The 12,448-nt window shown below is 40.8% G+C and overlaps 1 protein-coding gene across 2 annotated transcripts; it reads left to right on the forward strand.

Moving 5' to 3' along the window:
• Positions 1-782: 782 nt before the first annotated feature.
• Positions 783-11,806, forward strand: LOC106569487 (carbonic anhydrase 4). Of its 2 annotated transcripts, none has more exons than XM_014140879.2 (9): positions 783-849; positions 6,623-6,689; positions 6,781-6,807; positions 6,975-7,145; positions 7,290-7,438; positions 8,065-8,160; positions 8,273-8,351; positions 8,525-8,691; positions 11,086-11,806. In XM_014140879.2, the coding sequence occupies exons 2-9, from the start codon at positions 6,623-6,625 to the stop codon at positions 11,275-11,277; spliced, it is 948 nt and encodes a 315-aa protein (XP_013996354.1). In that variant the 5' UTR covers positions 783-849; the 3' UTR covers positions 11,278-11,806. The 2 variants fall into 2 exon arrangements, with proteins under 2 accessions (XP_013996354.1, XP_013996353.1); XM_014140878.2 differs by lacking the exon at positions 783-849 and adding an exon at positions 3,366-3,461.
• The last annotated feature ends 642 nt before the right edge of the window (positions 11,807-12,448 follow it).

A 12,448-nucleotide genomic window follows, 5' to 3' on the forward strand; every position in this document is an offset into this window, starting at 1 on the left:
CTAGCACATAATGTTCTGAGAACCATGTTTCTTACAGCTTGGTGAGAGTGTGCTTGTCCTGTGGTTATTTTGCATAGTAGGATAGTATCTTGGCTTTGGAACATTCTCGGCATAATGAGAAAGAAGAATTAACAACATGTTATTTTCTTCTCAATAGAAAAAGAGAGGAAAGGAGAAAGGATTGCTTCCTTTGAAGCTGGACAGTTCTTCTGAAGAGAGCAAACATGCTTTTATCCAGTAGGGTGTCAAGGGGTGTGAAGAGATTCCCTTAATCTGTATTCATCTATTTAGTTTGTCTCTGTCAGGTTGCAAATAAAGTGCCATTGTGGATGTATTTTGTCTGAAGCAGTTGTATTGTTTAAAACACTATGATGAACTGTAGACCAAATAGCCTACTGTTGAATCATGTCACTTTATTTAGGTTGACTGGTTGTGCTGCTATGAGGACTACCTACAATTAAGGTCCCAGTTAGTCTTGAATGACTGTTATTGCAACAGGAACTGCACACATTTCCAGGCAAAACTCAGCTAACTTTCTGCCTTTCTGCCTTTCTGCCTTCTGCCTGCCTTTTTTTTTTTTACCATAGGCCTACTACACAACTTTTAACCCACAATTTGAACCCTGAACTTGAAACCCCCCTGGCAGAGGTGGCACCACAGGTTAAAGGGTTGAGCCTGCTCTAAAGTTGGCCCAGGTGAAAGAAGCCTCAACATACACCCCCCCCCCACCAAGGTGATCAAAGGAGGCGTGTTTAGTTTACCTAGTTGAGGTGTGCGACTGAATAAAAAGAGGAAGGATGGGAGGCTGAGCGCACAGGACGGACAGGTGAAGACGGGTGCGGCTTCAAGGTAAGATCATTCTGGCATTGATGCAAACAGACATTGATGCCACAATATGCCCTGCTTTTAAGATATGATGGGTTCAATTTTAACAAAACTAACGCAATGGTAAATCTAAGCGCTGGTGGTAGGGCTATACAGTAGGTTTGGAGGTGTGTCAGATATACTGTATGTGTGCTATTTTAATTTTATGTGCGCAGATGCTGGCAGTGGCGTGAAAGGTCTGGGTTTTTATGAATAAACAAGTTGTGGGTGTGTCGAGGCTTGGTCCGTCACTGGCTGGCCAATCATTACATGCTCCATGGCTAAATATGTGGTTTCTTCCATTTGTTAATTTATTGTATTTTATGTATTGCATTGTCATCAACTTCAATTTGAATGTTAGTCTGTTATAGCCTAGTTCTTAAATAGCCTGCCCCATATTTGAAAAATAGGTTGAACATATTTGTATTCCACATTGTTCTAACTGCATTGCTTCAATATGGGGGGCACTCAGAGTCTGAGCAGGGGTGTCCGAACACAGGGGCCATGGAGGTTGGAGTGGGGATTGACATTTTTTATTTAATTTTACCTTTATTTAACTAGGTAAGTCAGTTAAGAACAAATTCTTATTTACAATGACAGCCTACCCTGGCCAAACCCGGATGACGCTGGGCCAATTGTGCGCAGCCCTGTGGTACTCCATTCATGGCCGGATGTGATGCAGCCTGGTTTCAAACCAGGTACTGCAGTGACAGGTCTTGCACTGAGATGCAGTGGCTTGGACAGCTTCGCCACACGGGAGCCCCTTGGGAGCCTCACTCAGAGACTTAGTCTAGGCTGCCAAGGGGCTCCCGTGTGGCGGGTCACCAGGTGCACAGAGACTGTTTTGGGTAACCAGGTGCACAGAGCCTGTTTCAGGGTAACCAGGTGCACAGAGCTGTTTCAGGTTACTCAGGTCCAGGGAGAGGGAAGGCAGGCAGGCAGGGAGTGTAGGCCTAGAGACCTGGAGTCAGAGGTCACCAGGTCAATGGGGGCCTGGCTAGAGGCCCAAATGAATAGGTGTGTGAGTGACACTATCCTTCAGGGGAACAGAGCAGGCAATTAATGTAAAATCGTGTAAGATTAAAATGGACTAACAAAAATGGACTAACATGTAAAAGGCTTGTCAGTGGATATTCTGAAAGTAGTTTGACCAGGGAACTATTGAAATGTAAAAAGTTAAAAAATTAATGTATAACCGCGTGAGATTAAATTTGACAAACTAAAGAGTGTACAATATAGAAGGGTAGTCAGTGGACATTCTGAACGTTGGTTGAGTCCAGTAGGTCACATGACCAAGGAGCTTTTGAAATTAGAACGTTTGAAAAATTAATGTAAACTCTTGTGAGATGAAAATGGACAAACTAAAAAGTGTGCAATATAGAAGTGTAGTCAGTGGACATTCTGAACCTTGTCTAAGGTCAGTAGGTCACATTACCAAGGAGCTATTGAAATTCTAAAGTTTACAAAATTCATCTAAAACGTGTGAGATGAAAATGGACAAACTAAAGGGTGTGCAATGTGTAGGCCCACTGAGTGTACATTCTGAACCTTGTTTGAGGTCAGTAGGTCACATGACCAAGGAGCTATTGAAATTCAAATGTTTGAAAGATTCATGTAAAACCAAAGGGTGTGCAGTATAGAAGGTTAGTCAGTGGACATTCTGAACCTTGTTTGAGTGCAGTAGGTTACATGACCAAGGAGCTATTGAAATTAGAAACATTGAAAAACATTGAAAATCAATGTAAAATCGTTTGAGATGAAAATGGACAAACAAAATGTTGTGCTACATATACGGCTACTCAGTGGATATTCTGAACATAGTTTGAGGGTTGTAGGTAATAAGACTAAGGAGCTATTGAAATTGTAATGTTTAAAAAATGATTGCAAAATCTCATGAGATGCAAATAGGCCCAGTGAGTGTACATTATGAACCTTGTTTGAGGTGTTTATTTTAATTTTATTTTACCTTTATTTAACCAGGTAAGCTAGTTGAGAACAAGTTATCATTTACAACTGCGACCTGGCCAAGATAAAGCAAAGCAGTGCGACACAACAACAAAACAGAGTTACACATGGAATAAACAAACATACAGTCAATAACACAATATAAAAAAGGAAAAAAAAGAGTCTATATAGTGTGTGCAAATGGCGTGAGGAGGTAAGGCAATAAATAGGCCATAGTAGCGAAGTAACTACAGTTTAGCAAATTAACACTGGAGTGATAAATAGCAGATGATGATGTGCAAGTAGAAATGCTGGTGTGCAAAAGAGCAGAAGAGTAAATAAAAACAATATGGGGATGAGGTAGGTAGATTGGGTGGGCTATTTACAGATGGGCTATGAACAGCTGCAGCAATCGGTTAGCTGCTCAGATAGCTGATGTTTAAAGTTAGTCAGGGAAATATAGGTCTCCAGCATCAGTGATTTTATTATAAAAAAAAAAAAAAAGTGTTGCTAATTTTTATTTTATTTTTTTATATATTTTTTTCAATTCGTTCCAGTCATTGGCAGCAGAAAACTGGAAGGAAAGGCGGCCAAAGGAGGTGTTGGCTTTAGGGATGACCAGTGAGATGTACCTGCTGGAGCGCGTGCTACGGGTGGGTATTGTTATCGTGACCAGTGAGCTGAGATAAGGCGGAGCTTTACTTAGCGTAGACTTATAGATGACCTGGAGCCAGTCGGGCTGGCGACGAATATGTAGCGAGGGCCAGCCAACTAGAGCATACAGGTTGCAGTGGTGGGTGGAATAAGGGGCTTTGGTGACAAAATGGATGGCACTGTGATAGACTGCATCCAGTTTGCTGAGTAGAGTATTGGAAGCTATTTTGTAAATGACATCGCCGAAGTAGAGGATCGGTAGTATAGTCAGTTTTACGAGGGTATGTTTGGCGGTGTGAGTGAAGGAGGCTTTGTTGCAAAATAGGAAGCCAATTCTACATTTAATTTTGGATTGGAGATGTTTAATATGAGTCTGGAAGGAGAGTTTACAGTCTAGCCAGACACCTAGGCATTTGTAGTTGCCCACATATTCTAAGTCAGAACCGTCCAGAGTAGTGATGCTAGTCAGGCGGGCGGGTGTTGGAAGCGAACGGTTGAAAAGCATGCATTTGGTTTTAGTAGCTTTTAAGAGCAGTTGGAGGCCACGGAAGGAGTGTTGTATGGCATTGAAGCTCGTTTGGAGGTTAGTTAACAGTGTCCAAAGAAGGGTCAGATGTATACAGAATGGTATCGTCTGCGTAGAGGTGGATCAGGGAATCACCCACAGCAAGAGCAACATCGTTGATATATACAAAGAAAAGAATCAGCCCAAGAATTGAACCCTGTGGTACCCCCATAGAGACTGCCAGAGGTCCGGACAACAGGCCCTCCGATTTGACACACTGAACTCTATCTGAGAAGCAGTTGGTGAACTATAACAGTTTGGGTCTAGAGTGTCACCCCCTTTGAAGAGGGGGATTACCGCGGCAGCTATCCAATCTTTAGGGATCTCGAACGATACGAAAGAGAGGTTGAACAGACTGGTAATAGGGGTTGCAACAATGGCGGCGGATAATTTTAGAAAGAGGGTCCAGGATGTCTAGCCCAGCTGATTTGTACAGGTCCAGGTTTTGCAGCTCTTTCAGAACATCTGCTATCTAGATTTGGGTGAAAGAGAAGCGGGGGGTGCAGGGCTGTTTTCTGGTGTTGGGGTAGCCAGGAGGAAAGCATGGCCAGCCGTAGAGAAATGCTTATTGAAATTCTCGATTATCGTGGATTTATCGGTGGTGACAGTGTTACCTAGCCTCAGTGCAGTGGGCAGCTGGGAGGAGGTGCTCTTATTCTCCATGGACTTTACAGTGTCACACAACTTTTTGGAGTTAGAGCTGCAGGATGCAAATTTCTGTTTGTAAAAGCTAGCCTTTGCTTTCCTGACTGACAGCGTGTATTGGTTCCTGACTTCCCTGTGTGGGTCACATGACCAAGGCGCTATTGAATCTCACAAATTTAAATAAATAATTTAAAATAGTTTGAGATGTAAACCGACAAAAAAAAGTGTGTGCAATGTGTGTCTATGCCATCGGGTTAGCTAGAACCCGTTTTTGAACGTTTTAGGAGTAATGATTTAAGAGCTATTGAAATGTGAAAATTCTGATTTGTCACTATGTTGATGGTCCCTAACTGCTGTTTGTGGATGTAAGGAAAACTACAGGCAAATATCAGTTGAATATCCAACGTGAATCTGTCTTTACCTCGGTATTATGAACTGCGGTACGGTTAAGACCGGCTTTTTGTGGGTCTTAACTTCCCATTAGCGCTGCATGAAAATGGCACCTTTGCGTCAGTTTTTAAGGACACACCTCAAATATTGCCACCCCTCTCCCTCAGAGCAAGTGAGCTGATAGACAGCTAAATTTCCGAACCTGGCGTTCAGGCTGGAAAATGCCAGTGTGCAAGTTTTTACGAAATTGCAAACTATAATGTCCATTTGACACTTGCGCCACCTTACCGCGAGCAGAAAATAGAGCCCAACATGTTTTAAGTGGTGCACATCTCATTTATTTGGCTGGGCTAATACATTATTTGTTTGTTTTCAGGCTGCCTAGTAATTTACCAAGGTATGAATTGTATAGAGTGTGAGGTTAGGATCTCCAGTCATGTAAAAATAAATAAAAAAATAAGATTGCAATATGGAATATTTTTAATTGCTCCCAACTGTCACTTGCACTTATGTTAGCTTTTTTCAAAAGCATCAGAACCAACCCAACATTTCAACTACAACAACATTCTCAGTAAAAGGTTATAGAAACGTTTTACTTGCTGTAATAACAAAATCATTTTAATGAATTGCATTTATATAGTGCCTTTCCGGATGCTCAAAGAGCTAACCTCATCCACCACCAATTTGTAGTACCCACATGGATGATGCAGGCAACCACTTGTGTCAGAACGCTCAACACATATCAGCTATCAGGTGGAGAAGTGAGGAGTGATATATGGGAATGAGGGGGATAATTACGTGGCAATGATGGAAACGGGGCCAGGTTGATAATTTACAGATTATGATGATGATGAAAAAAATAATAAATAATACAATAATCCACATTATAATTCACATTTCCTGTTGCTGCACGATTATTTTCCTGCTGTCGCAAACTGTGTCAAATTAAGATCCTACATCTGTAGCCAGAACATCGGGTTAACACCCCTACTCGCTATGACTATGAATGTCACGATCGTCGTACAGAGCGGACCAAGGCGCAGCGTGATTTGAGTTCCACATCTTTTAATAAACAGTGAAACTTCTACAAAACAACAAACCAACAACGAAACGTGAAAGTAGTGGTGTTACATGCACATACACAAAACAATATCCCACAAAGCAGGTGGAAACAATGGAGAACTTAAGTATGATCCCCAATTAGAGACAACAAACATCAGCTGCCTCTAATTGGGAACCATACCAAGAGCACCAAGATAAAAATGAAAAGACCTGAACACCCCCTAGTCACGACCTGACCTACAACACCATAGAGAACCAAGGGCTCTCTATGGTCAGGGCGTGACAATGAAATGTGGTTGTTTATCTACCTTAGTTGAATTCCCTGACTAAGTTGCTCTAGATAAGATTGTCAACTAAAAATCTATATTTGTGGGATGTTGAAATCAAGGCCAGGGCGGACTGACCAAATTTCAACCACTTTTCAACATCCATGGACTTCCAACGTCGGTCGGTGCTTAGTGGTCTCTCCATTCATAATCGCCTTTATCTCGCTTTCAGATGAATCGACTTGTGGTTATCGTTGCGACACTCTTTGTCCCCACTACATACAGTGCTGCAGGCGGTTGTAAGTGATTATTCTATTATTTTGTTGGACTGTGACTCTTCTATCAATGTTGTGACTCTGCATAACTTTTTCCCTTCTTCAATTTTAACAGCGTGGTGTTACCATGATCCTAGTTGTGGTAAGTATTGGTTTTACCCACTGGTTACAGTGTAATTTGTATTCACAAATTGAAGTGATTGTGATGGCAGTGAATAATAGATTATAGAATTTATGTAATTGCATATTATATGACCCTTATAAAGCGACGGTACATTGACACCATGGTATTATTGATTCCATGTTAAGATGACACCACTTGGTCAACCATTGTCACTGAACATTGCAACGGATCCCGTCAGTCTCCCATCAACATCGTCTCTGCATCGGCAGTGGTTGATGAAACCCTGACTGCCTTCACCTTCACCAAATACGGAGACAACTCCACAATGAACAAGATCAAGAACACTGGCAAAACTGGTGAGGAGAATGGATGGATCCCTTGCTTTCTCAATCCATACACACAAAGTCCCACTTGAGGAAAATGTATGTACTAAACCAGGAACCTTAATTCTCGAAATGTAACCAATTCCTCTCCTATTGTTCCTCCTCTCTTTCTTTCAGTCAAAGTGACGCTCACGAGTGGTGTCCAGGTTAAAGGTGGGGCACTGTCAGAGGCCTATGACAGCCTGCAGTTTCACCTCCACTGGGGGAATGGTACCTCAGTCCCTGGGTCGGAGCACACAGTGGATGGAACACGCTACCCCATGGAGGTATGGGAAGGTTCAACACAACATTGCTGCGTTCTGATTCTCTAACCTTCTCCAGAATTATGCCCCCTCCCTTCCACACTCCCACTTCTTGGATTTGTGCAAGCTTGGCTGGAGGGAGATTCCACCATATTCCAAGCACTAATCCATTCCTTTTAAATTCATGAGGGGAAATGTATTAGTACACTTTGGGAGAAGGGTTAAGAATCTGAATGTAGCCCATTTATCATTGGGTGACACTTCTCATACTGATGCACATATACCACACTGCAATGGATCAATGACAAGGTCTTCATTAAGCCTTAGTCCAGTCTGAATGAATTCCCCTCCAGCCAAACTGCATCCCTGCCACTTGGTTTACTATAAAGCTGACAGATGGGGAAATGTAACTACTCAAATTCATAAATGGTGCAATAGTCCACTGTTGTACTGAGCTCATGAGGCATTTATACGTTCTATTCCTCAAGAATCAGGGGGCATATATATATATCATTCATTTAAATTTCTTTTGAACAGCTGTAAATATGGCAGATTGTAGTCTACCTTTTTAAATGTATCATTCCAACGTTTTAATTTTCCAATCGATTCAGATAACTTTCATAGATCATCTGTTATGCTTCACCTTTCAGTTGCACATAGTAAATGCCAAGTCTTCGCTCAATGGTAATACGACCGCGGCTGTTGCAGACGGCACGGGCCTCGCTGTTCTTGGCTTCTTCATAAAGGTGAGTGGATGGTTTAACCTACCTAGAAATGGCATCAATTTTTCCACTGTAGATTGGGCATTTCAGTGTTTTATTCCTGTTTTTGTTTATAAAATCAATCTTGTTCCAAAAGGCCATGCCGAGTAATGTGACTGGTTCACCAGCAGCCTGGAATACTCTGACGTCATACTTGGCCAACATCACACTAAAAGGTGAGAGGAGAGATTTAACTGCTTCTGATTTGATCAAGAAATACTTCCTCGAAAGAAAGTTTGGAAGAGGATTTGGGTTGAATTTTTCTCTTTGAATTCAACATTTGTAATTTTCTTGTTCCATTTCAGTACCATATTATTTTGGTATACGTTTAATCTCTCTCTTCCTCCAGATGAGTATATAAACATTACTCATGATGCTTTTTCATTGGATGAGCTCCTGGAAGGGGTGGACCGTACCAAATACTACCGTTACCTTGGATCCCTGACCACTCCAAACTGCAACGAGGCTGTGGTTTGGACCGTGTTCAAGGACCCTATCAAAGTCAGCCAGGATTTGGTGAGTTTGTGCAACAATTTCACAATAAACTGAATACAATTTCTACTTACCAGGAAATAAATATAGCTACGACAAGAAACATGGACTGTATTCAAATATCTTTAAGTGCAAGATCCATTCTGCTTTTGAAATATTATAAAAGTAATGATTCCTAAAAATTACCCAACATGAGCCTTATAAGTGATTACACAAGAAGGGAGAGCATGTACTATCCACTGGGGTGGTACAACAAAAAATAATGAATATGTGATGTATTAATTGACTCTGCAATAATTCATGTACATACATACATAGTTGGAAGTTTACATACACCTTAGGCAAATACATTTAAACTCGGTTTTTCACAATTCCTGACATTTAATCCTAGTTTAAAATTCCCTGTTTTAGGTCAGTTAGGATCACCACTTTATTTTAAGAATGTGAAATGTCAGAATAATAGTAGAGAGAATAATTTATTTCAGCTTTGATTTATTTCATCACATTCCCACTGGGTCAGAAGTTTACATAGACTCAATTAGTATTTGGTAGCATTGCCTTTGAATTGTTTAACTTGGGTCAAACGTTTCAGGTAGCCTTCCACAAGCTTTCCACAATAAGTTGGGTGAATTTTGGCCCGTTCCTCCTGACAGAGCTGGTGTAACTGATTCAGGTTTGTAGACCTCCTTGCTCGCACACACTTTTTCAGTTCTGCCCAAAAATGTTCTATGGGATTTTGGTCAGGGCTTTGTGATGGCCACTCCAATAACTTGACGTTGTTGTCCTTAAGCCATTTTGCCACAAATTTGGAAGTATGCTTGGGGTCATTGTCCATTTGGAAGACCCATTTGTGACCAAGCTTTAACTTCCTGACTGATGTCTTGAGATGTTGCTTCAATATATCAACATCATTTTCCTTCCTCATGATGCCATTTATTTTGTGAAGTGCATAAGTCCCTCCTGCAGCAAAGCACCCACACAACATGATGCTGCCACCCCCGTGCTTCATGGTTGGGATGGTGTTCTTCAGCTTGCAAGCATCCCTCTTTTTCCTCCAAACATAACGATGGTCATTACGGCCAAACAGCTCTATTTTTGTTTCATCAGACCAGAGGACATTTCTCCAAAAAGTACAGTCTTTGTCCCCATGTGCAGTTGCAAACCGTAGTCTGGCTTTTTTATTGCAGTTTTGGAGCAGTGGCTTCTTCCTTGCTGAGCGGCCTTTCAGGTTATATCGATATAGGACTCGTTTTACTGTGGATATAGATACTTTTGTACCGGTTTCCTCCGGCATCTTCACAAGCTCCTTTGCTGTTCTTCTGGGATTGATTTGCACTTTTTTCACCAAAGTACGTTCATCTCTAGGAGACAGAAGGCGTCTCCTTCCTGAGCAGTATGACGGCTGCGTGGTCCCATGGTGTTTACACTTGCGTACTATTGTTTGTACAGATGAACGTGGTACCTTCAGGCGCTGCTCCCAAGGATGAACCAGAATTGTGGAGGTCTACACTTTTTTTATGAGGTCTTGGCTGATTTCTTTTGATTTTTACCATGATGTCAAGCAAAGAGGCACTGAGTTTGAAGGTAGGCCTTGAAATACATCCACAGGTACACCTCCAATTGACTCAAATGATGTCAATTAGCCTTTCAGAAGCTTCTAAAGCCATGACATAATTTTCTGGAATTTTCCAAGCTGTTTAAAGGCAATCAACTTAGTCTATGTAAACTTCTGACCCACTGGAATTGTGATGCTTTGAATTATAAGTGAAATAATCTGTCTGTAAACAATTGTTGGAAAAATTACTTGTGTCATGCACAAAGTGGATGTCCTAACCGACTTGCCAAAACTATAGTTTGTTAACAAGAAATGTGTGGAGTGGTTGAAAAATGAGTTTTAAACTTCCGACTTCAACTGTACATATCCTGTATCTTCATTTTGAGCCAGTTTTAAACAGCAGGTTCATAATCCTGCAGCAACAGGAAATATGAATTGTTATGTGGATTATAATTTTTGGACATTTTTTATAGGGGTTGCTACAATTTTCGTGAGGGAATGTCAAGTCTGAAATGAAAATCACAAACTTTAGAAAACTTTTTTAAACCTTGAATACAGTAGAAGCAACAGCAGGATGATCAAATTAAGATACCCCAATCTGTACATATATTTCAGTAATTTGTCATTTTTATTCAACTTTTAACCAGAATGCAATGACATGCCTCAAAGTTGTTTTTGTGATATATTTATGTATTTACTTGGAGAGCAGTTATCTCAAAGTTTAGTTGATTTCAAGTTACTTGGCAGCTCAACTGAAACTAGATGTTGAACTGATGTCTGTGCCCAGTGGGTAAAGCCATTGGGCCAACCTGATGTCACACTTATGTCTATGATCCAGTAATTAATTAACCTTTTCCCCTCAGATTGATCTCTTCAGCACAACAGTGCACATTGACCACAACTCCACCTCTGACTTGATGACCAACGTCTTCAGGAACATCCAGCCTGGCAACGACTGGGTGGTGACGACCCAGGGCCGTCCAGCGTCGGGAGCCTCCACAATGTGCTCCTCTCTGGGCCTCATGGCCCTGGCCTTGATGCTGCTGAGGGTTTAGTGGCGGCGAGTAATGCCTCACCTGAAGTACACTACCATACATACATCGATTACCAACATGGTTCACTTTGATCCAAGGAGAAACTATTTGAAAAAGCAACAATTATAGCAAAATAACAACTTATTTATTATGCAAACATCATTAGACATGTAATTAATGTTATCTGAAAAAGAAAAATGACCGAAACAGACTTATTTTAGCAAAATTTGAGTACATTTTAATGTACTGTATAATGAAAAAATATGTAATGTGCAGGTTTTTCCCAAAATTCAACCCACAATACTAAGAAGCTAATTTACCATAATTCGATTAAAGTATCATTTCGTTTTCTGAACTTTGAAGTAAATATTAATACTGTCATATTTATGTAGTTAAAGCGACTGCCATTTAAAGAGGCAGTACACAAGTACATCAGTTCACTTCAAAAAGTGATCCTGAGAGCCGACTTTTTGGTCGACTTTGTTGGAAGATTTGTATATGCATTGGAATATGCATATATGCAGAAAAATAAAGTCATTTTGGTTTTGTACACTGTCTTATGATACGTGGTATAGAAAAGTACAATCTTAGGTGAGTACATGGATAGCTATATCTAGGCAGATGATCTTTCTTACTGGTCAAAATAATTGATACAGGTCCCTCTCCGCCCTCTTGTGGTATGAATAACTTGTAATTAAAGTATGTCTACAAGAAAAACCTTGATAAAAAAATTATTCCTATTTATCAAATTACAATAGGCGGAATTGGGTGTTTTGGGCTGGGGTCAAAACAGTTACTATGGATTAAAGGGATGTTGACACGGTGTCTGCCTTAGAATGACAAGACAATTGATGAACATTGACAAACTGCCATTTCTTGTGAAATGGAATGGGCAAAATGGGTTTTAGCCATTCCTTTAGTCAATGTAGTTTTGCCAGTTGTCGTGAACAGTCATCGTATGTCAACAGCAGTGTAGAAGCCTTGGGGCGGTGGTAGACTTAGGTGCTATACCTGAATGCTTGTCTCAGTGTGCCTAAATTACTTTTCCACATTTACACTATTGCCTCAATGAATTCTGTATATTTAGTAATGCTGCGTTTGCAACCAGGTGGGAGGTGGGAATTTACCAGTTCTGAAGTCGTAAATACCATTTAGATGAATTCATGTGCTTTGAACTCGTTGAGAAATCCCG

The sequence above is a fragment of the Salmo salar genome, chromosome ssa14, assembly GCF_905237065.1.
Source record: "Salmo salar chromosome ssa14, Ssal_v3.1, whole genome shotgun sequence".
Taxonomy (NCBI): Eukaryota; Metazoa; Chordata; class Actinopteri; order Salmoniformes; family Salmonidae; genus Salmo; species Salmo salar.